Below are 26,428 nucleotides of genomic sequence, written 5' to 3'. Positions count from 1 at the left end.
AGTAGGGGAAACAAGACTGATAAAGAGATTAACAGCCATAATTAAATATGCTACCATTAGATGTGAAGAACTGCAGAAGGTAGCAATTCTGGGCACATTGCAGGTCCTGAGAAGAGCAATCATGGCTAACATCAATGACAATAATACTAATTTCAGTAACTCTAATCATACTCTGGCTTAGGAATAGGACCATTAATATCAACTTATTAGACCCTCAAAGTATTTGGGAAACTAAAAAGGGAAAGTTTAGCATCTGACAGTGTGTCTTGACTTTGTTTGATTCAATTTTTCATGCTGATTTTTTGAAGAAAGCAGCACAGTCTGAATTTGACATTAAAAAAGTTCTATATTGTTGTTATATGCAGTTTAAAGCCATAGTACTATAAATGTTCACTATGCAAAAGTTGTTTGTGAAATCCATTAACCCTAAAAGTGTGCTATCCACTGGTCTATGATTATCTTTCATGTTTCTCAAGAAAGCTACAAGGACACTACAGACTGCATCCATTTTGAAATCACATTCACCAGTCCAAGGATGAAGTTCTCAAGCAGGCCGGCTGTGAAATACACAAAGGAAGTATTCTCCAGAATAATACTCTGGCTATAGCACCGTACCTTGCTTCACCAAAGCATGCTGGGTAGACATACCCTGCAGTACACTGATCTCTCTGACAGTTTTTCCATGTCCTTTTGTACTTTTTACATTTAGCTGACCTCCACTGATAATATATCAGAGAGCCAACATCAAACTGAGATTTCAGTCTGACAAATTACATTTTAAAGTAACTAAACAATTAGTCATGTTTTTAAGACATGGTATAAGATTACTCAACATATAGGTATCTTGTAGCTTTTACTAAAGGATACTAAAGGGATGCTTTTCCCCTGTTAATTATAGCAAGGCAGAAGTATTCTGCTAAATCATCTGTACCAGCTGATGACTGCACTGTTTAGTATTGTTGAAATACAACTTCTCTGCATTCTCACATGCCACATAAAACATAATTACATCAAGAATGCCAGCGTTTAAAGGTACAAAGCAAGGATGTCCACTTTCTCCACTATTATTCACTTTAGTAATGAAGCCTTGGGCTAATTTGATTAGAAACAGTACTGACATAGAGGGTTTTGAAATAGATGAAAATACAACATCAAAAATTCAACTTTTTGCAGATGATGTTATAATTACATCAGCAGGATCTAATTCTTCTATGCAGTCTTTATTTGATAAAATGATGAATTTTAAAAGTATTTCTGGTTTAATATTCAATGAAGAAAAAAATAAAATACTACCTATATATACACGAAAAAATATTCTCATTAGCGATTTTACTAAATATGTACCCAATTCAGGTCAAATAACTTATTTAGGTATAATACTATCTAAAGATATTAAATCTATTATATATAATAACTATAATACCTGTTTTCTTAATATACAAAATCTTTTTAATACCTGGAATAATATGTTTTTTACTATGGAGGAGAGACTTACAATTATTAAAATGATAATATTCCCCAAGATTTTATACTTAATACAATCAATAATACTTTCACCTACAAAAATAATTATCAAGAAACTGAATACACTAATGTTAAATTTCTTATGGGCACCTAATAGACCTAGGATTGCATTAAAGAAACATACTAATAGCTGGTCTCAAGGGGTTATTTCTTTACCAGACTTTAATTTATATATTATCTCTTCTATTATAAAAGTTATTACTTTATTAATAGATCATATATCGCAAAATGGAAAGATTATTGGGAGCTAATTAGTATGCACTTCATGAAAATCTCCTTAACACATAAAAATATGATTGTAAATAACTCCATGTTGTGGTTGCTAAAGGAATTTTGTACTTCACCTATTACACCTAAACATATGGTTTGTTACCCATTAAATATTATTATTAGTTATCGTAACTTTATATTCATGCACCCTAAGTATAGGGAATGGAATTTTATTGTATTCCTATAATGTATACTCAGGGTATGCTTATGTCATCTACTTCTGAAGGAGCTCATTTAGCTATAGATAATGATCTAAAGTACTGGTATCAGCTGATATCTGATAATAAAGTTAAAAATCTAGATTTCTTAAAACAAGAATTTGATCTAAGAGAAACTTGCTGGTTAGAGGTTCAGATCTTTAGACAACATCTCATTGATAGAATAGATCTAATGTCTATAACAGTTAAAGAATCTATTCCAAAACTGACTGATTACTTGATATTAAATTTACAGCATAAAGTTGCTGATAAAGGTAAACTTTCATATATACATAAAATTATCAGACAAGAAACTTTTTACAGTGTAGATTCATACTGGAATTATTTCACCTCTATTAATGGGGACCCACCAACTCAACAAGATAAACAATATATATTGGAATCTGCTTATAGAACTACATCTTCCATTGTCTGGAGACTTTATACATGGAAATTTTTACATAGATCTTTGTATACACCTTTGATGATGAATAAAATAAATAATAAAGATAATCTATGTAAGAGATGTAATGTAGAAATTAATGCTGACTGGGCTCATATGTTTTATGACTGTATGAAGTTGAAAGAATACTGGAAGTCAATTAATGAATTTTGCAGGCTCTTTTACAGATAATTTCATTATTTCTAAGGCTCTTATATTATTCAACACACCTGTACCTCAATGTGTTAAAAAGATTAAGCTTCCCTTGTTATGGTCTATCCTAGCAGTGGCTAGGAAAATAATAACTAGAAATTGGATTTCAGATACACCTCCTTCGCTCAATGAATTTAAAATGTTATGAATATAATGTGCCATATGGAAATAAGCACAATTAGAATGAGAACAACTAGAAAAACATCATATTATATTGTATGGGATAATTTACAAAATTTGTTAAAAAAATTCTAATTTCAATAGCACGGTATTTTAGTTTAATTAATTGATCTGATTGTAGTGGATGTCTTTGTAAATACTTTAGTTGTTTTGTTGAATATTATAATAATACCTATTTTTAATTACTTGTATAAAATTGTTATGATATTTCTCTTATATGTTAAAACAATAAACCTGTTTTGAAAAAAAAAGAATGCCAGCGTTTGATATCGACTAAAATTCCATGAACCAACTTGTTGTGTAGTGTTATAATAGAATTTAGATTCCCATAGGCAAGCTTTTTATTAAAGGAAAGAATGCATCTGTCCTTGGCCATACAACACAACAGCTAGGACAAATGAAACTTAAAAAATAAATACTTAATTCATCTGCAGTCTTACATCTTAAGTCTGTTAACCACAGTACAATGAAAGCTTTCAGCATGTCACACCTTATTTGTATATAAATAACTTCATTCCCTTAATGAACAGTGGCATATTACCATAGGCAGAGGCCTTTGAAATGAGATTTAAGACATACCTTAGGTGTAAGTCATTCTTTAAATGCTTCTATATACTTATAAACACAGGTCATAGGCCACAAACAGAATCATAGTCCATGAACTGACCATTAAAAAGTCTCTAGTCAACTACATAAACATCAAATTTCTTGTCCACATAGTAAGCACCCCACACTGACCCTTAAAAGTGTTCAGTGATTCACAAGACCTAAAAGAGAGAGACATAACAGATTCCATAATAAAGCTGCTGTAATGCAAGATGCCTGATATTTTTATTCTGTTAATAGAAAAACTTACATTTAACAGGAGTGAGTTATGCCTAGTAATAAAATGGCGGTATTTACCATTCAGATTAAGGATAGCCCTAGATGCTTTGTTAGTTACAGCTCTGAATAAAAAAGTTCCTCTCAGAAGTCTATAATTAGTAAAAAAATTTATATAATTCCTAAGCACTCTGCACACTTGAGACATCTCATATCTGCTGCCCTCCTAGTAAAGCCCTGTTAGATGCTTCCTACCTTCCTTAAGTACTCATGGTGCAAAGACAGAAGGAGAAACTAAATTCAATATCAAGTCTTAGAAAAGTTTTAAATAACATTAGCAAGACCTACCTTTGTAAATCACACATGGCATGACATATTAAATTCAATAAGCAATATTCTTCTTGCTTCTAGCCTTAGGGCATTAAAAGATATACCTGAAGAAGTAACAATACTCAAGTGGGTGGAACAAATACTACATTTTGGCATAAGAAAAAAATACCACACATGGGCAGAAGAAGGAAAACATACCATGAAAGCATTGACTAAAAAGGACACAGGGCTGAGTCCCAGGGTATACCCTGAGCTACAACTCCTTTGTCAGAGAAATTTGAATTGGCATTGAATGTAAATGCTGATCCACCTATCAATAATACATGGGTTAATTGATAATGCTAAAAGCTGATTCATAATTGCATCATGTGGAATCCTTTTTAATCCAGAAATAATGATATCTGCTCGAAAGCCATTATCCACAGAATCCAAACCTTAAAAGCCATTGTGTTGATGGGCACTGTGTCCAATAGCAAAAGCAGAAAGTTACTTTAGCAAAACCCTTTCTATAACCCCGTACAAGCGGCAAGTAAAGTTTGCAAGCTAATAGTTCAAAGGGTCTCTCCTATCATTATTCCTAAAGATGGGAAGCACTGCTGTTGTCCTCCAAAGATCTGGGACACAACCTGATTAACAACAGAAGTTAAACAGTCTTGTTAGTGCCAGGATATAGCTGAGTTCAGTAGGATCCCATGAATATCATCTTGGACAGTAGCAGTGTATTTTTTTACTAGACATAAACTTCAGCGATGATAAGTTTACGTAATGGCTTTTCTGCACTTTATTTTCATATCTGTTCTTTGAAACCACATACGTGTATACTGTGCAAGCCAGAAGAGCAGTGTAGTGCTTGTTTTTTCACTTTTCTTGATTGTGGTGTGACCATGAAGTTAGTGTACATAACTGAGGGATCTGGGAGGGGCACACATTGCAGGTTTAGGAGGCTGATGCCTTCAAAAAAATTTTTTCTGTTTTTTTTATGGTTCTTTGTATTAAGCTTTTCAATATTCAAAAATCAATGAACCATGGATAATTTTATAATGGGTTGACAGAACACAGGGACAGCTTTTTACTGCATCCATGGCTTGGTCATATGAGGTATAATTGAACAGCAAGATTCCCCAGTGGGGGTGACTGGATTAAGGGACAGGGTAAACTGCTGTTACCACTGATCTCAAAAGCAGATGTAAGAATGTTTGCTGTTGCACCACCATTTTTGCCAACACATCCATTGCAACTGAGTACACTGATATTGATATTTTAAATACTCTTGAAGTTGACATAGTTACAAAATGCCTTTCTGTTATCACATGAAAACACAATGCACATTGCCTCTGAAAGTCTTCTTAACTGGAGCAAACTGCCTATTAATTATCCCAGAGTTAACCTGTAACCTGTGTTTATTGATTTTGTTTAACTTGCTTACTTATGTAATCACTGTAAATAGTCTGTTTGTAATATGTAGTGCTGGTATTATGTAATGCTGTATCTGCTTACCCTTGCAGCTTTTCTCCCCGGGCCTCAGCTGAAAATGGACAAGCATCCAGTCGGACTATCCCGGTCAACAAATGTAAAATAAATAAAAAAAATATTGTCTGGCAAAGAGAAACTTTTAAAAATTCTGCTGTAATGCCTTTTATGGTTATATCATTAATAAATGCTGGAGATTCCCCATGGAGTTTTATTTTAGAGTTTCTTAGGAAGCTTTCTAAATGGAACATAAGACTCGGTCTGATTACTAAGAAGTGAATAAAGCTGTGCCCATGGGTTTTCAGGCCGTGAAAGTTGCAGTTATTGTACCACTTACTTATGCTTGTATTCATGTTTGTGTAGTTCCACTCACACAAGTCTCTCACATAACATCACTGTTTCTGCAATTTAGTTAACACTCCAGCGTTGACAACAAAGTGATCAGAACTCTTTAAGGGAGTTCCTAGAAATGTACATTGTAGTAAAACAGAGGAATGCACTATGGAAACATCAGGGAGATAAACCTCATGGTAACAACCAATGTTTTTGGAGTGTAAGTGTTTAGCAATCTCTCTTCCTGTAAGAGTAAAGCAATGGACAGTCACTATGAGGACAGTTTAGACTGGTTTAGTATTGAATCTGCAAAGTTACTGCTGTTGACCAGCATGTGGTTGAAAGGCAGTTTTCCAATGGGCAGAATGCTGACTCAAAAAACATCAAGCACACTACAGCGAATGGGTAGTGTAGTTCGATTATTTGAGTTTGGCATTGTGAATGGAGATCGCGGTTCAGTGAGGAAAAGGGAATTAACCCATTTCCGCACTGTAGTGTGATTTCAGAGTTGGTATATATAATTTTCAGGGGGTGTGGGGGGTGCAGGGGAGTTTGACCCCCTGCAAAATAGTTAAATACACGTACCGTTGACTGCTGAATGTCACACTATGGTAAACTGCACAGCATGGGTGACTGATGTCACCTCCTGCTATATCAAATACATCAAACTACGGGTGTCGATGTATTCAATTTCGACCTGGCCGTATTTTCAGTATTTTTTATTCAAGATTTTGGGATGACCATGTGACTGGTCAACGTATGCAGTTTCAAGTTTTTAATAGTAAACCATTTAGACCATATGTTAAAATTCTGAACTCCTTATTTAAGCATTCGGTTGGAACCTAAAGGAGTCAGCAATAGGACTTTTAAACTCTTATGATCATAAGGTAATGATTTAAGGGATTTACTGAAGTGCAGAAAAATTTCTACATCAACAATGTTTAGGGTAGCCACCTTTTCAAATGGCCAAAGTGGGACATTTTCCACAGAAGCATGAGATTTCACAGAACAAAAGATACCCACAGCCAGTCCAAAGGACAAAACATCACTTTTTTTTGCTAAAATAAAAGCTTATTCTGATAGCATTTGAGTTGCTTATTCTATTTCTTATAACATGAAGGTGTTTCAGATACAAAATAATAGTTTTATGCAACTATTCAAACCAAAATCATCCAAAGGCATCCACGCAGTTAAGAAATATCTGTTTATTTAGCACTTTGACCACAGTCTTCATCAGAATAAAAAAAAAATCCTTTCCATCCACACTTAAATACCCATTTCAATTAACAATGTCCAATGAAAACCTTTCAGTTTGATTTTGATTTGTGCTTCATATATCCATGGGATTTGGTGTTTTTATGCAATTATTAAAAAAACATCAGGAGATATTTTTTGCCCTAATATCTCAGGACATTTGCGATCTTTTAGGTTTTTTTTTCTCCACAGGACACAATGCCCAGAGAGGGACCATCCCTCACAAAGAGGGACAGGTAAGATCGTTCATTGTCACCACATAAAGATTTTACTTGACAAAAACATCTGGGACAGCACTACTTCTTTACCCTCCAGTACACACTACTACATTAACAGCTGCTCTTGTGGCTAGAACCTTTTATAATTTATTATCGGTACCTCAGGAAATAAGCTTCCCCTTTATTGTCATTTATATCATGCAATTGAAATGTGTATATTGAGGATTAGTATTTGCAATATGCAAACATAAGTGCAAGAAATATTATAAGGATACTAATTATTTTAGTAATAATTATGCAACCACTCCAATAACAGTAATGGTGTTAGGGCACACCAAGAAATGATGATAGCACATTCTAGTGACAGCACCCTTTTGTCAGCAAAGTGAAAGAACATTGCAAATGTGGACTTACATGATAACCGCTTACAGCTGGTTGTAAGATAGGCTGCCAAGTGATAATAGCTTCAGAGGATGACAGTACTTTTGCATTTACTCGAGTTGGAGCTTCTGTTGGAGCTGAAGAGGTAATGAAACATGTTAGATCATTTAAGTGAACAAATACAAACATTTTCCTTAGAACAATAAAATGCAAATATATGCAAATATATATATATATATATATATATATATATATATATATATATATATATATATATATAGCAGGATGCATAAAACAAAAAGCATGGCACCTCCTGAATGATTCACAGAATTTCTGTCATATTCTAATTTAAGTCATAAAATAAAGCTAACTAAAATCAAATAAGTTAGAATAATGGCTTAAGTGTATTAATAAAATATTGTAAAGTACAGATGTGAAGGCATTTTACACAAATGGTTTGGCTTACATTCTTACAGATGCAATCAGCATACATACATAACATAATGTATTTTGACCTGTAGGGCTGCTTTTGCATAAAAAAAAAAAAAATATTAAGGCCAGCATTCTTAATCATTTGCCCAGCAATCCCTTCAGTAGTTTGTCCAAGTATTCATAGGCACCAAAATGAAATAATACCATCACTGATCCCTTCAGCAGGTTGTCAAGTGCCAAAATGGAACACTTCCACAATTGACCCTGCAGTAATATGTCCAAGTACACACAAGCACCAAAATGAAACACTTCTCCAAACAATGCCTTAAGGAGTTTAGCAAACTATGCACAAGGACCAAAATGAAACATATCCCCCAGTGATCCCTTCAGTACTATGTTCAAGTACGTACAAGTGCCAAAATGAAACATTTCCCCACTCACCCCTTCAGTAGTATGCCCAAGTATGCACAAGCTCTTCACTGACTCCAAGTGAAACATTTCCCCCAACAACCCATTAGTAGTCTGCCCATGTATGCACAAGCATATCCCTAACACCAAATGAAACGTTTCCACCAATGACCCCTTCGGTGGTCTGCCCATGTATGCACAAGCATATCCCTAACACCAAATGAAACGTTTCCACGAATGACCCCTTCGGTGGTCTGCCCATGTATGCACAAGCATATCCCTAACACCAAATGAAACATTTCCACCAATGACCCCTTCGGTGGTCTGCCCATGTATGCACAAGCATATCCCTAACACCAAATGAAACGTTTCCACCAATGACCCCTTCGGTGGTCTGCCCATGTATGCACAAGCATATCCCTAACACCAAATGAAACGTTTCCACCAATGACCCCTTCGGTAGTCTGCCCATGTATGCACAAGCATATCCCTAACACCAAATGAAACGTTTCCACCAATGACCCCTTCGGTGGTCTGCCCATGTATGCACAAGCATATCCCTAACACCAAATGAAACATTTCCACCAATGACCCCTTCGGTGGTCTGCCCATGTATGCACAAGCATATCCCTAACACCAAATGAAACGTTTCCACCAATGACCCCTTCGGTGGTCTGCCCATGTATGCACAAGCATATCCCTAACACCAAATGAAACGTTTCCACCAATGACCCCTTCGGTGGTCTGCCCATGTATGCACAAGCATATCCCTAACACCAAATGAAACGTTTCCACCAATGACCTCTTGGCCTTTGGTGGTCTGCCCATGTATGCACAAGCATATCCCTAACACCAAATGAAACGTTTCCACCAATGACCCCTTCAGTGGTCTGCCCATGTATGCACAAGCATATCCCTAACACCAAATGAAACGTTTCCACCAATGACCCCTTCGGTAGTCTGCCCATGTATGCACAAGCATATCCCTAACACCAAATGAAACGTTTCCAATGACCCCTTCAGTGGTCTGCCCATGTATGCACAAGCATATCCCTAACACCAAATGAAACATTTCCACCAATGACCCCTTCAGTGGTCTGCCCATGTATGCACAAGCATATCCCTAACACCAAATGAAACGTTTCCACCAATGACCCCTTCGGTGGTCTGCCCATGTATGCACAAGCATATCCCTAACACCAAATGAAACGTTTCCACCAATGACCCCTTCGGTGGTCTGCCCATGTATGTACAAGCATGCCCTTGATACCAAATGAAATGTACTCTCTTCTCCTCGCATCACTATATTCTTGTGTTAAATTGCTGCTTACTGGCATACGTTTGGGGACATTTTACATGTTTAGTATGCAAATTTGCTCATTTTGGTTTCCTCTCTATGAATCCTACTGGTACACAAACATGTAATGCCCCGTATCTGCGTATTAGTTGCCCCATTATCATTTATGCTTTAAACATATTATACTTTTGTGGTAGAGAAGTGTCCTTTTAAAAAGGCCTCTGCATTTAGGTAGTCATACTGAAAGTCCCTGATTTGCATAACCATATAGCTTAATTCTTTGGGGATTGCTTCTATGAAAATGTGAAGCCCCTGGGTATGAATGCCAGCCTAAAAATTCTATATGTGAATAGAGTAGTTCATAACACACACACACACACACACACACACACACACACACACACACACACACACACACACACACACACACACACACATGCACACACAGATTATACAAACACAGAAACTCACATATTGATCTGGGAGCACTCAACAGTATAAAGATAGCCATTAATAAGTACCCTACCATAGAAGTGTCAATTATCTTAACTGATTGTAGCCATAACTCTGACCTAAATCCAGATCTACATTCAGTTTTCCCATACTCTCCAACGGCCTTCAAAACAAGTGCACTAATATTAAAAAAAACACAAGTACTGCTGATCTACTTAGCAGTTGGGGATTGACTTAATGGTTAAAGTGTTTACCTCACAGGCACAAGGTACAGGGTTTGATTTTCACCTTTGAGGGATGCATGGCTAGACTTATACAGGTCCCTGTGGTTGTTAGCCTAGTATACACCTATAAATCATCTGCTTAAACTTAAAAGGTAAAGTTAAGAAAGTTTTCTAAGTCTCAAAGAGTAAAATGAACCTTTATTATCATACATTTAAAACTAATTAATATCTTAAAAGACAAAAGGACCAGATGCAGATCGGACTCTGTTGATGTCAATAAGAACAAGCACCAAGCTAGTCACATGACAGGCCCAAGGACTTATATTTGCATATTCCCAAACTTCAGTAATGCATGTGGCCACTCATCCAAGCCCTCTGTTAAGTAATTAGAGCCCCAGGAACTCAGAGCCTCAGGAACTGCCCAAATGGGGGGCTATCAGATAAAGAAGTCAGCAGTGCTTGTTATTACAACAATTATAGGCTGCAGATATTGGCCCTGTTCTAAGAAATGTAGTAATTTGCTTATAAAGTAGAGAGACATCAGCAGCTGGTAGAACCCAATGCATCTTACTGGCATTAAACTCTCTTACAATTCTAATCTCACTTAGAAAACAAGAGCAAAACATAGGTAGTCTTTTAAGGCAAGCATTAAGAAGTTAATGAAACTCAGGTAAGTTCTTTAAATGCAGCCGACCCAGAACAGTTCAAAAACTTGCTAAAGCCTCATCTAAATGACAACTGGATATGCTCTTGCTCCTCACCAGGCTGAACTTACTTGACATTCCTCCACCTCAATCCACCCACTTGCTCTTTTTCCACTTATTCACTGATGTATATACAACTTTCATAAAAATAATTGCATGTTGTTGTATGTTACTGTATGTTATTGAACAAACATTACTGAATGGTAATTCCATTGTATAGTACGCTTTTGTTATGATTTTTAGAACTTTTCTGATCTATATGTGCTTTCTGTAACTGTATTCACACATATGTGCTTTCTGTAACTGTATTCACACATATGTGCTTTCTACAGCAGTCTTAGACAAATTTTCATTTGCGATGTCAAATGTCTACAAACTTGTGCCTGTGGTTAAACAGTAAAGACTGCTTAGTTATCCCTCTTTATTTCTTTATGTATTAATTATTTTTTGGGGGGGTGGGGGGGTTGGACAGCTCTAGGGTATTTATTTATTTATTTAACATTTGTTTACCGGGGAAGTCTGACTGTGCTAGTTGCCCATTTTCAGTGGAGGCCCGGGGAGAAAAACTCTACATAAAACCACACAGTAAAAACAGGGCACACTTTTATAGGTTCATGTGTATGTACTAGGCTAATGGCCCTGGAGACTTTACAAGCCTAGCCCAGAACAAACTAACCCCCCAACTAAACACGCTGTTCAACCTCAGCCTCTCCACAGGCTATGTGCCCATAGAATGGTGCACAGCAACGGTTATTCCTCTCCACAAAGGAGGGGCCACAACTGACCCTGGTAATTATCGCCCCATAAGCCTGACTAGCCTGGTCTGCAAGGCTATGGAGCGCATCATCATGGAACTCATTAACAAAGACTTTGGGAACTTCCAAACACTTGACCCAACCCAGTTCGGCTTTGTTAAGGGCAGACCATGCCTACTAAACCTGGTTGACTTTTTTGAGACAGTCACCAAAGCCATAGATGAGGGAAAGGTGGTTCACACAGCCTACCTTGACCTCGCCAAGGCTTTCAACACCATTCCCCACTCGGGTATTACAGAAAAACTCGCCAGCCTTAACATAAACCCCTACGTCATGAGATGGGCTGCCATCTGGCTTACAGACAGAACTCACATGGTAAGTCACAAGTGGTGTCCCGCAAGGCTCGGTCCTGGGACCCCTACTGTTCGGCATATACTTCTCAGAAGTACAGGCAAACTATGGCTAGCCAAGTCCGCCGATGACTGCAAACTGGGAACCATAACTGACTCTCCGGCTGACACGGACATCCTCCAAAATGGCCTTAGTGAGACGGACACCTGGTGTCAAAGTCATGGCTTCAAGCTAAATGCCAAAAAATGCATAGTCATTTAATTTGGGAAAAACAAAACACCCACGAATTGCTACATAGGTGGCAGCCCCCTTAATACAGAAGAGGTATTAAGAGATCTGGGACCCAGGTAGATAGTAATCTCTCCTTTGACAATCATATTGCCAAAGTAGTTAGGAAATCCTTCTATGTGGCCCATCTAATTACTAAAGGGTTCGCATCTAGAAATAAAGAGGTTATAGTGCCCCTCTACTCATCACTCATTAGACCCATCATGGAGTACAATGCCTCATTTGGGATGTACCTCACAAGACACTTCCAACAGATGGAAAGACCACAAAAGTACCTCACCAAGAGGATTACTGGTCTCAAACATATGTTCTATGCAGTCCGACTGAAAAAAGTCCAGTTGTACTCAGTGGCATATCGCTTACTCAGAGGTGATCTCTGCCTGACTTACAAAGCCATATCCAACTCAGAATTGATTGATATGCTCCACCTAAAGAAATCCAAGTCACTGTGAGCCATGTGCTCTTGTGAGCTAAACCTTGCCACAACAATAAATAGAACATGCTGGAGGGATAGATTCCTGTCACAGAGACTCCCCATGCTTTGGAACAAAATTCCAGATTACATAAGGCAGAGCCCCTCACTAACAGTCTTCAAGAGAAACCTTGATGAAAATACACCCCTGGGATCACTCCATTAGCTCTGCTTGACGGAGGATCAGTTAATTAATCAATGGGGCAGCTAAAGCCGACACACTCTGGCTAGGCTTTTAAATGCCCTCAGGAAGATAGCCTAGTACCTACCTATGAACCTAAGACTGCTGAAATACAATAGAAAGCACATATGTGTGAATACGGTTACAGAAAGCATATATGTGTGAATCTCATATTTAGAAAGCACACATGTGACTACAGTTACAGAAAGCACGTATGTGTGAATCGCATATTTAGAAAGCACAAATGTATGAATATAGTTACAGAAAGTACATATATATGTGTGAATAGTCACAGAAAGCACATACGTGTGAATCTCATGATCATTTTAGCTTAAACCAGCTCACTCTCCTTACTTCGTCAGATCCATAATTCAATAATGGTACCAAGATTGCAAACTACTATGTATCATTAAGTACACAGTTATTTGAAAATGTTTTACTAACTCTTGATAATCTATTAAGTGTTATTTTATTACCATGTTTATATTTCATTAGGGAATAGTACATAATACTGAGAAATGTGAGGGCATCTTTATAAGAGGTGCTGGGTCATATAATGCTCCTAACAGATGTAGTACTTTGTTGCTGCTTTATCCTGTCAAATACCCTGTATTTGTTTATTTACTTGCGTAATTTGTTAATGTGTTCCCCATTATGCACTTTGTTATTCCACTCTGTTTGGCCCTACCTTTATTGGCCTTCTATTATACTAGTGAGGAAGTGGTAATTCTTTCAGATACAATCCATGGTATATACCACAACTCAAATGGCCCTAACAAATTACGTCCTCAGACAAATTCTGCTGTGACACTTCACTGCTAAGGATCTCCATGTGTATGGTTTCTTGAAGTTTAAGAAATCTATAACTGTCTCTTTTAATTATTGGTAGGAACAAGAGGTAATGTTGTCCATATCTGTTCACCTCACCTCACGTTTAACACAAACAAGGAGGTATGGCAAAGCTTTGTAAATAGTATATCTCACCATCAACAGAGATTGCCTGCAGCAACACACTTCTCTTAGACCTTTTCTGTTAGGATCATTCTGCTGGTGTTGAAAAACTCCCAACTAAGAAAGTCCTGATACTAGCCTGTTCCTAAATCTCATCAACTGTAATTAGAGATGGAAATACAACTGTATGCTGACAGGTAGATCATTTTAGTAAGACACTGTTGTGCAGATATTTGCATGGAACTTACAATTTGCTGTAGTAGAATCCTACTTGTAAGTTTATGATACTGGAAAAGTATGTTAAAATATGCCTCATTGTTAGACAGTTGTAATTACGTACCATCTTCTGCAGAATATATAACTGCTGTAAGGCTGTAAGGCCCAGATCCCTTGTTGTTATAGGCTTTTACTTTTACTTCAAATAGGGTAGTTGGAGCCATTGAGTCATCCTTATGCACATATCGACCAAGTTCAGGGTTGGTTATTGTGGCTTTTCTCCATTCTGTTTCACTGTGAGGCTTAAAAGCTACGATATAACCAAAATTATTTCCATAGTGGTATTCTCTTGATAATGGCTAAAAAAAAGAGAGAAACAGCGCAAAAGATAACAAATTAATTTCAAAGTAAAACCACACACACTTTTGTGTTACTAATACAGCAGGAAGAATATGAAAGCTGATACACATAGAAAGATGACAACTGTGTCATATGTATGCTATGACAGATACATCTATAGAAACACAAATGATATTGATAACATAAGAGGATAGGCTTTAATTCAGTCACAACAATGGAACTGAACAGTTACGTCATACTTGTGAATGACAGGCAACTGTCTGAAAAAATACATTCAAAGTAGAATTCAAATCATCCGTTACACCATAAGGGGCAAAACTCCCCCAAATACTTTTTTTAACTTACACACCCATACTTATAGTCAATTTGAATGTCACTACACCTTTAGAAAAGGTGACTTTCACTTTAAGTGACTTTGAATAAAAATGTACTTAGTAACAGTCTTGAAAGCAATGGTCACAGCCAGCATGTACTTTTGTAATTAATGTTATGCTACAAAACTGTGAAATCACTCAGTCAAAATCCAATGGTTTCTTTGTATAATCCCATGAAAAGATAACTGGTAACTCAGGTAGAATATATACCACATATTAAAGCCTGTAGATTTTTTGAAAGCTCTCAAAATTTATATTACCTTTAACCCATAGAGGAAGGAAACTGTGCTGCGGTTGTGTTAAAAAGCAGATACATCAAAATATTATTTTTCTTCATCAGAGAGTGGCATGTTTCCATGTTACTCTAACACTGTGAAAGTGTAACTTAAGCAGTTCTCTCTGACTCATTTACCTCCTTTTGCAGTCCTGCATGGCATTAGGGTACTGATATTACTGAAATGTTATGTTATTTCACTTTGCACTTTCTCACCATGGTTGATACATCATACAGACTTTGACAAGACAGTGAGTTGTAATTCATAGCTGAGGGGACATCACAAGCATGGGTGAGAGGACACTTGACATCCAATATGTGAAACACTGATATACCAGAAGCTACAATACTGGGAGGTATTTTTAAACAAACAACAAAGTTAACAATTGTTTCTGAATGAACAAAAATCCAAGGGAGCCACTAAAAAATAATTACTGCTGCAGCCAATGGAGACCCTCAATCCTCAAGGAAAGCTTTAATTTGGGGATGTGTCATTTCAAGTTACTGAGGAGAGCCCACTGATAAAAATGAGGTTGTATTATGCGGTGCACCATGAAATTAAAGAAGATGAAGCCTTGGAGGAATTACCAAGATGGTGTCAATATAATGGCCATATCTGTGCCATTTTGGAGACAGAGACAATCAAAAAATAATAGTAATTTCTGAGAGTGATTCAGACTTCCCAGTGTTTGCGATACAATGAAGACAATATCATTAAGAAATGGCTCCCTATTGAAATGTTAGCACTCAAAATTACATGTGCCGACATGCAGAAAAAAAGACCAAAAACCAAAAAAAGAGTGAATCTCAAAGATCACACTTCTCCTTTAAACTTCCTTTTTGCAGGGGACAAGCACCCCACTCACAATGAACTTATATAAAACAATTCCAAGACTGCCACACTGCAGGGAAAAGGGAATATCCCTGGAAATGGCCATCTTGGGCTTGATATATGTAATACCGCTTTTTCGGCCATTCAGTCTCTGTGCTTTGGGACTTTCTGTAGTGGGTCCCAGCATTTCAAATGATTACCCTAAGCCATGTATATGTTTTCAGTTTCTCATGTTGCTGTCTTTTAATTATTAGGGGAGACATAATAAACTGGAAGAAAGTTATATAAACTGCATTCATGTGCTCTAAAGTAGATCAACAGTTGTCTGTGCTACTCTTCAGGTAAAATCATGCTGGCAAATGTCTGTTTTGGCATTATTTTCAAACATTTCCTCTAAGGTGATCCCACCAATGTTAATTTACCAGTAGTAGTTATAGTATCAAAAAGCTGAGGGTAGACTCTTTAATATGATCATTCTCTATAAAAAGAATTGCAGATACATCGTTCTTGCTCAATGTTGTTTTAAATGACAGTTAAAGCTATAAAGATGGGATCTCATCCTAGGAGAGGAGTGTTTTACATTCAAAAACTATTACTTTTGTGAATCTCAGCCCATCTTTCTTCTTTGTAATCTATTCAACAAAAAAGGACAATAGTCTATCTCTGCGTTTGCCATATAATGTATACAGAAACAGATGCTTAGTGCCAGAGCCATGGGCGCAAGTTAATGCCAAGAAATGCATAGTTATCCCCTTTGGGAAAATCCATGTACCCATGAATTACCTCATAGGTGGCAGTACACTAAACACCGAAAGTGTGATGAGAGACTTAGGGACACAGGTGGACAGTGGTCTCACCTTCGATAACCACATCGTCACAACAGTCAGGAAATCCTTCTATGTGGCACACCTCATCACTAAGGGCTTTTCATCCAGAAAAAAGGAGGTCATTGTCCCACTGTACTCATCCCTCATTGACCCATTATAGTGTACCTCACAAGACATCTGTAACAGTTGGAAAGGCCACAGAAATACCTCACTAAAAGAATCACAGGCCTAAAGCAGATGCACTATGCTGACCATGTAAAAAAACTCCAGCTATACTCTGGCATATAGTCTACTCAGAGGTGATCTCTGCTTAACATACAAGGCCATGTCAAACCCTGAGCTGTTGGATATGCTCCATTTAAAGAAATCCCAATCCCTCAGAGACACATGCTCCAGGGATCTAAACTTTGTCATCACAATGAACAAAACATGCTGGAGGGATAGGTTCCTGACGCAGAGACTCCCCATACTCTGGAATAGACTGTCCATACATGTCAAGCAGAGCGCCTCCTTGGCCCTCTTCAAAAGGAACCTTGACGATTGGATGGGCGATAGGAAATTCACCCTGGGGATCACGTCAGTCACCCTGCTAGACAGTTGTCCAGGGAAGTAAATATTGTGGGAAGAAATATCCAGGGAATCATTATGGTTAGGCTTGCATAGGCCCGAGGGCGGATAGCCTAGTACCAGCCTATGAACCTATATTATTTACTATGTATTGAAGCTTTGTGGTTATGTTAAAGATATCCCCAACTTTATTTACATCTAGTAATGTACTTATTCTAAGAAATACTTTATTAGCATGGATTGACTAGTAAAAGAAAAATGTTGCCATTGGCTGCAGATTACTATATTAATTCAAACATACATATAGTGCCTTTTTATAAATACCTTACATGTTTTTCACAATACGTAACAGTTTATCATGCTCTGCAGACATGAAGAATGCTTATCATGGGACATCAGCATATCATAGGAATCTAACTCCACTATGTGTCAGCAGCTATTAGGAGTTGCAGACCAGTGCCTGGATAGCCACTTGCTCACATGCAAGCCTGATCTGGACAAAAAGTGGCACCAGAATATGTACAAAGGAGTGAAGAAATGAATGAATACAATATGAAATCCCAAACAACTGCAGATGTCTTCTTCCTATTTCACTTATAGTGTATAGCTGTTGTTCCTTCCTTTTTCATGTTTCTAGCATTCCTTTGATCTTCATCACCTTCATTCTGGGACACCCAATGCCCCATTCATTCCACTTCAAGTAAGGGTAGGCTGTCTGGTAGCAGACCGTTATACTGCTGGGGTATTTATTAGTCATATCCCCTTATGTACCCTTGAGAGGGGACATTGATTTCTGGTTCTCAACAAAAAAATACTTTTTTTTCTTGAGATGAAATCTTGGAATTATAACCACAGCTTTTGCGTGCAATTTCTGATCGTTACAATAATTTCCTTATAACATTCTTGTGCATTTATATATCTAAAACATTAAAAAAGATTCCAGCCACAAACACTCAATAAAGCAATCTCATAGCAGTATGATTAGTAAATATGACATGACATATAGGTTATAGCGAAGGTGTTCTGACCAAAAATGCCAAAATCAATGAAAAGCAGATGTTTCTCCAATACTCTCACAGACCAGATTTTGGATTTACAATATTTGGGATTTACAGTACAGTAAAATCAAAAGTCAGTGTTACTGTCTATGAGGTAAGCACACCGCCTCATTTGTGATGTGCCTGTGTTAATTCCTTCCTATGTAAAGGGCATGTAAGGGCAAACCAAGGCTAAGCCTATCACTTTATTAAGGTCCTTGCCCTCTTGCTACATGTTAAATAGATAGCTCTGCCAGCAGGTAACATTTGTAATATGATAGCTATACACCTTTCCAGCACACATCCCACAATCCTCCCCACAGAGACAGAGAGATGAGCAGGAAGTGCCCTTTCCCTCCTGTCCCCCTCTTCCTTCCCTCACTTGTTTTTTTTTTTTTTTTGTCCCTCTGCACCACGGAGCTGACAATAATGTATAAGTTTATAAAAAAATAAAAAAACACTCCTGTTCACAGTAGACTGACAACATGAAGGGACCAGGTGTTTCCCCTTTTAGATATAGGTCTCAATACTAAAGAAGTATAGCACCCTGATGAAGGTCTACACCAGAACAATCAATTTTTTAGTAGAACCCTTATATAAAAGAGACAGTTAAAAACAATTAGAGCATCTTTAGGGTGGATGATAGTATTTTTCAAACAATGGGTGAACAACTGGGATTTGTGTACAAAACAGCCAGAAATATGAAAGCCTTGTTTGAAAAGAAAGGTAAAAAAATTCAAAGGGTATTAACAAGAGTGGTGGGTGTAGTTAATGTTCCTATATTTAAACTGGAGAGCCCTTGATTTGGATTTCAAAGGCCATACCCCCCTTTTGTTACACAAAGGTAACTGTGGTAGTAGAAGTCTGGTTTATATAGCCAGGTGTTACAAGTGCCCCAGTTTCTATATCGGGAAAACTGCAAGATTTTTAACAAAATGAATTTATGAGCATTATTATGATATTAGGAGAAAGAACCTTAATAATTGACTTGTTAAGCATATAAAAAATTTGACCACTTTAAGAAACTTGTATTTGGTATTCTCGAGTTAGTTCCTCTGAGCTGAGGGGTGGTAGTTGGGAAACCAGACTGGAATACGGGGAACTGTTTTGACAACTGAAACACGATGCGACTACCACACCCAGTCTTAATGATTTCTATCAATACTGTTATTAAACTTAGATCAGTTAAATTATGATATTTTGATAATACTATTATTTTATGATATGCACTCCACATGATGAGTTTAACAGGTTATAAAGTATTTTGTGGGTTAGACTTGCCATTCATTGTGACTTCGAGTAATTTGAATGGTTTATTTTGCATGATTGGTGCACACAAAATATGTGGTGCTTTGTCTTTTTAAGGCTTATATTGGATTAAGAATTTTGGCACCAAGGAAGGATATTTAATGGTTTGGGTTTAATTATCTAACTAGTTCTGGTGAAGTCTTTGGATACTGCAAGATGAACTTGCTTAAGTATTGTCTCTATTGCACTGAGCACCCATGTTTTTTATTAATGTGGAGTCCTAGCTATTGTTGTATTTTGGGTTGATCCATTAGCCTGTGGGTGCTGTGATTATTTTAATAAAATGATTCAATATATGTGGCTTCTACTGGTCCCTTTGGTGTCGATGTACTGTGTACTGGTGTGTTTGTTGGTTATCAGCATGGTTGGTGCACTGGCATTAGTGGTTTTGGCTTATAGTAAAAATATTTTATTGATAGGCAGTCACCTAGTCAGATTTGTACACAGTACAACCACACAAGGTTTGTTATTAGTGCAAGTGTATGATCACCATCTTGTGTGTAAACATATCTGTTATCAATGTCTGTGTCTGAAGACACTCACTGCAAGGCTTTCAGATAGCTCACACTGAGCAAGAGCTCCTTTTAGAAGTGCTGGTGACTTGAATTTGACGACTGACACAGCTATTGCAGGGCTGACCAAAAGAGGACGGGTATGAACTGATAATACCACATCCTGCATTTACAGAGAACTGGTGTTTTTTTTTTGGATCATGTCAGTCCTTTATTGAGATCAGTGGCAAGCAAAAGGCAGCAGCAAAATGAGATAGAAGTAGTGGCAAATATTTTTTAGCACTAGTTACTCCTCATATGTATGACATTTTAAAACTCTAAATTTCTTTAAATGTTATATGTTGCAGTTTATGAGAACAATTGTAATAGACTGGAATTAAAATGCCAGTAGATGTAAGGAAATGTACTGTACTGCTGGTATCAACCAACATTTTTTATGTGCATAGTAAATTTTGCCATGTTATTAGAAATACCATAATCAGCACTACCACTACACACTACTGTGTGTGGTTTAAACTGACTGTAGCAACTACTTGCAAGCAGTTTGCTACAGTTTAAAATTAAACATTTTTTTTTAAACTGAAACTTGCTGTAGTGCTCCATGTGGGGTATAAACTGTAGCAGTTTGCTACTTTTTAAAAGAGAAAAAAGTCTTTTTTCACTAAAATTTGCAGAAGGATGTTTGGTGACAGGGTACAGAAATAGGATCCAATTGGCTGCTGCATTTCAGAAGCTTCAGATACCTGATCACGATTTTTTTTTTTGCTCTTCCATTGAAGAGCTGGGACAGTAAGGACAGGGTCATGTTTCAGACAACCTGGTTTGTGAGCCAGTGCAAGAAGGGGACCTTGTTGCAGAAGTTGTAACTTCTTTCTGCTCTAGTTTAATGATTACCTTTTGTTTTATGTTTTACAGTGACTGGGAATATAGAGGTAAAGAGGACCGCCAGCCTAAGGAGGCTTGGCAGGTCATTCAAACAGTGGTGTGACTGAAGTGAATTACTGTCTGTACTATACTATTTTAATTAAATGCAATATACATGTACTTATCTGTTACATTTATTTGTCTCTTTTTTGTTTATTTTTTTTTATTTTCTCTTCCTACAGGATCAGCTGTTGTGCAGGCTATGGTGAGTCAGTACACTGTACCCTGCACAAGTCATCATACCTAATACTGGGTCCCCATAGTCCCTATGCCTACCTGTCTGTAGAGTGACAAAGATTACTTTATGAAAGGTGATCTAGGGGGCTCACAGATGTTCTCTGTAACCACCTGTCAGGAAGAGGACTCCTTATATGAGATCAGTCTAGAATGATCCTCCTGGACTAATAAGCTCTGCACCGCTAATCAACTAGCTACCATAGTACAATATGCAGGGGACTCCACCCTGATCTGCTCAGCCCCATCCCTCCCTAAACTACTTGAAAATACCCAGAAATCACTCACTGACATTGAAAACTAGCTTGAAAAATATCAGTTTATACTTAATCCAAACAAAACAAAATTAATGTTGTTCACTAGTCACAAACCAAACAATAACAACCCCTCATTTGTCATCTACTCATCCAACAAAACCAAAACTGAACCAGTTGAGCATACCAAATTACTTGGAGTTATAATAGATCAGTCTCTAAAGTTTGACAAACACCTAGCTCTCACCATCAAAAAGGTTCACATGAAACTTGGTACCCTACACAGATCAGGACCATATCTTACTAATGCAACCAGACATGCCATAGTAAAAACTCACTATCTACCCTCCTTTGTGCATCCATTGTGTTCACTAACCTAAGGAAAACTGACATAAACAGATTGGATATTTGCTACAACAAAATTGCAAAATTTGCAGCCAACCTCCCTTCAAGAACACACCACAACTTCTTCCCTTCTAACACTAAATTGGCTTGAACTGCCCAGTCTAATAACCCTTAACCGGCTAACATTCACTCTCTCATTACTCTATAACTCAAACAACTACCTAGCACTCAGTAACTTAATTCAGCCATACTTTAACAGCAGAACTCTCAGGTCCTCTGATCAGTTTCTACTAACAGTTACTAAGGACAATAACAGTTTTGTAGAAGCCCTCTTTTCCAACCACATAACCAAAAAATGAAACTTAATACCACTGCACATTAGAACTACCACTAATAAGCCTACATTTAAGGCATTTCTCAGGAAGCATCTTACCAACAACTGGCTATGTTCCTGCTATACTCCAGGCCGATAATCTCATTTTTTCCCTTCCAACTCAAGTCTCTTTTTGCTGTGACTTCTCCCTAGAATACTAAACCTGCATTTTTTAACTATACACTCTAATTGTTAGTTTTATTTTTTATAAGAAATACAATCAACTATGTACTAATGTTCTGTACTTTTTTCTTTTTACTTTATATAAGAATCATTATGTTTTTACTGTACATTACTGAATAGTTCCTATTATGTAGTTTTGTTCTATCACTGTAAATATATTTCTGGGGTTCTTTTTTTCTCCTTGGGCCTGTGCTGAAAATGGGCTTCAGTCCAGTCAGACACTCCCAGTTAACAAATGTAAATAAATAAAAATAAATAAATCATCTGGCAAGAAGGGCAGTGTCTGTTGTAGACCAAGGTGGATCAGTGGATGGATGCACATTCTGGAACCCTGGAGTGTCTATTTGTATAGCTAATTGAGTCACATGGCCAAACAGCTCATTCACTGTGCACCAGAGGTGGCACACACAGATATCAGCCATGGAGATGACTGACATCTAGATGGGTTCCCCGTCGGAGGGTTATTTATTCCTCCCTATCTCCCACTGTTATGTTCCCCATTCTAATGTATCACTTCCTATCCCATTTCTATTCTAATTTTCCTTACTACCAGTTGTCCACCCTCTGTCCACATCTCTCCACCGTTACTCTTTTCTGTCATTACTTTCCCATCACTCTTAATCTGTCCTGCATGTTTATTTGCCTAACACCACTTCCTTCCCTATATACTCCTTCCTACCTGCACTTTCTACTTCCTAACTTAACAAATACCCTTCTTAAAAAATTACAGATGGGTACCTACACCCCAGTGAAAAGGTAAAGTATACCCTTCCTTTCCGACACCTATAATCTTAGCATTGTCTTTCTAGTGTTTTTCTACTTCCTCTTGTCCATTTCTGCCTCTACTAGCACCCCATTTCATTCCCATTAATATGATCAAAGTGACTCTACACTTCACTGTGTTTAATTGTATTATTAAATTGTTAACAGCTATGAGGTGCTTCAATGCATGTGCGAATGCACATAGCATCGAGTATGCGTTGCACTGCACAGGGGGCAGAATGCTGGCATAGTCATTCTGCAGGATTACACTGTTCTTTTTTCTGGATGTTTCTCTGTGTTTTTGTTATTCTCCTACTACCGTTTCTTTTTTGTTCTCTATTTGGCAGAAGAGGGCAGGGATTGTTTATTTTTGTCTTTGAAAGGAAAAAGAGGATTTGTGAGATTTGTAATGGGGGACTTGAAAAAACTTAAAAACAATATGAATTAATTTCCCTCCTTCATCAAATTGTTTGAAGGTCTAAGTTGCAGAAGGGCTAAACAAAGCCTTCTTATCTAAAGCAGAGTTTAAAGTCTTAGACTTTATCAGTAAACTTTTGGTTCCATACCCAGGCATATCGTCTCAAAACTGCAGCAGTAGTAGGCCCTAGATACAGCATCTCCACAACCAAGCACAGCCTTCAAACCATGTTTAGGTACTTCAGATATGACAGAAATAATAGGATTCAGATAGGAGCTATCATCTGAAGACAATGGGGAAGACTATTCCCTCAAACAGTTTACATAACCAAGAATAAACTCACACATATGTCCTTGGATTTAAGAATTCTGTATGCTAAAATGAAAGAAAACAAAATTATCTTACCAAATCTTTCTAATAGCTTACTTTCTTTATCTACAGTGGAATTGTTGGTATTGAGTAAATGTCTCTTTGCAGCGGCAAAGAAGTGAAAATAGCAGCAGGATGAGATATTAGAACAGAAAACAAGAATCTGTTTGCTTGTAGTACTTTATACAATCTATCTGCCTTTTAGGCAACTCATGGTTGACAGCTAGGGAGCATTTTACACATCCTCCAAGGTCAGCAAAACAGGATGGATAGATGTGGTATTAGCACATCCACTTGTCATGTATCATAATACCTGTTCAATTCAGGGGGGGGATATCCTCTGGTTTCTAGAAAAGTGCATCATTCATACTGGAAATAGTTTCAGAAAAGGAACACACTTCCATTGGAGCTGGAGAGGGCTTCCTCAGCAGACCTGCCTTTGTCAATGTCAGAATCCCATGGCAAACTTCCATCAGGAGTTTCTTTATTAAGATTACACTCTGGTAAGGATTTCAGAGGTCCAGAATTAACAGTCTACAGTAATCTCTTGGCTAAGGTAATAAAATCACTTTTATGAACAGATACCATGTCCTTTGATGACCAAGATCTAATTTTTTGTTTTTTGTTTGTAGGGACCTCCCTGGAAGGAGATCAACTGGGGAATGGCACATCACCCCTGGCAAGATGTCACTTTCTCCAGCCATCCCAAGAAGAACCTCCCAGAGAATCTCCCAGACTCAAAGAAGTTGGCTTTCCCATGCCCAGAGTGCTCACTGGAACAACTCCAGAGAACATGGCTGACTGACTGCCCAGTGTAGCTGAAAAGGCTCCATCTGAGAAACCTGGAGCAGTAATTGAGTAGTCTGAGGAACAATGGTTAGACACTACAGGGTCACCCAACAAGGGCTGAGGAACTGTCTGAGCCTACACTGGTGGCAAGGACTCTATTGTGTATTTTATTTTTCTTTTTAGGCACAATGGGTTAAGAGAAGGTAGGACTGAAGTAAGTATTCATGTTGTTGCTGACAAAGAATCCTGATTGCTGGTACGCACTGCTGGAAGAGTCACATGGAAGGTAATTTGTGAAACAAGTATTCACAAACAGCACACGTACATATACTTCCCTACACAGTCCTCTTTCAGATGTAAAAGCACAATCAGTGTACAAAACTCACATCCTTTTAAGAAATGCACTGACAGAAGGAACTGATGGTAGGTTGTCATGAAGTGTATACAAGCTTTCAACATAACAAAAAAAAAACAGTTCTTGCCCTGTAAAACACTTCCTGATTCTTAAAACTTATTGCTGGGGTGGTTTCTATGTGTGAGGTCATGATTTGTTTTCACAGTTGTCCCATTTCTTTATGCTGGTGTGCCTGTAAAGTTGGCATCAGTAAGCCCGAGGGATGCAAAGAGGTTTAAAATGCTAACATTTAATATTTTTGTCACATTGAATTCCTGAACAGCAGTGCTTGGTAAATTGTTTCTCATCACATTATAACTCAATGAGTGATAACAGAGGTTTCCCAGTCTAGTTAAAAAGCTGGAATTTGAAGAGGATAACAAACCACCAGAAAACAACAAAAGTAAATGTAAGGCTTTGAGCCATGTGACCTACCGTCCATGTTATTGTTAGTTCTCTGTTAGTTCCACCACCTCCACTGACATCAGATGGAGCCACTGTAGGAGCTAAAAGACAAAAAACAGCTACTGAAATTTTTGGCAAGTTTAGGAAGTGTGTTCAGTAATCAACTTAGTAATGTATTATTTGATCCAAACAACACGCTCGCCTCCTGTTTTTATAAGAACTGCCAGTGGCTACCAGTGCTATATTCTTCTCAATATCAACATGTAATGGTCAGCCTATCAAAAATGATCAGTTCTTCAACAATGATGACAAATCTCTGTGTAGATTTTTGTCAGTGTGCCACTATTGTTAAAAAAATGTTATGTGGTTAAACAATGTTATCTACAGGATACTGAAAACAATGCTGCCCATTTTGGATGTTACTGCTTGCCTTACTAAAGTGTCTTTTTTCCTCTAGGTCTAGACAAAGACAAACTAACTTCAGATATGTGACTGACTGTAAACAAAAATCAGTGGATTGC

General features: G+C 37.5%; 1 protein-coding gene across 2 annotated transcripts in view; it reads right to left on the bottom strand.

Annotated features, from left to right (window-relative positions):
• Window positions 1-26,428, bottom strand: part of CNTN1 (contactin 1) — a 1,190,489-nt gene that overhangs the window by 70,266 nt on the left and 1,093,795 nt on the right. For both annotated transcript variants that reach the window (XM_044087442.1, XM_044087443.1), the window contains 3 exons: window positions 25,938-26,008; window positions 14,491-14,725; window positions 7,668-7,771 (listed from right to left, as the gene is read on the bottom strand). In XM_044087442.1, coding sequence (XP_043943377.1) covers window positions 7,668-7,771; window positions 14,491-14,725; window positions 25,938-26,008 — 410 coding nt within the window. The remainder of the gene's footprint in view (window positions 1-7,667; window positions 7,772-14,490; window positions 14,726-25,937; window positions 26,009-26,428) is intronic.

This window comes from Protopterus annectens, chromosome 11.part0 (genome assembly GCF_019279795.1).
Source record: "Protopterus annectens isolate FY-2018-M chromosome 11.part0, PAN1.0, whole genome shotgun sequence".
Lineage (NCBI taxonomy): Eukaryota > Metazoa > Chordata > Ceratodontiformes > Protopteridae > Protopterus > Protopterus annectens.
This window is presented reverse-complemented; position numbering and strand designations above follow the sequence as displayed.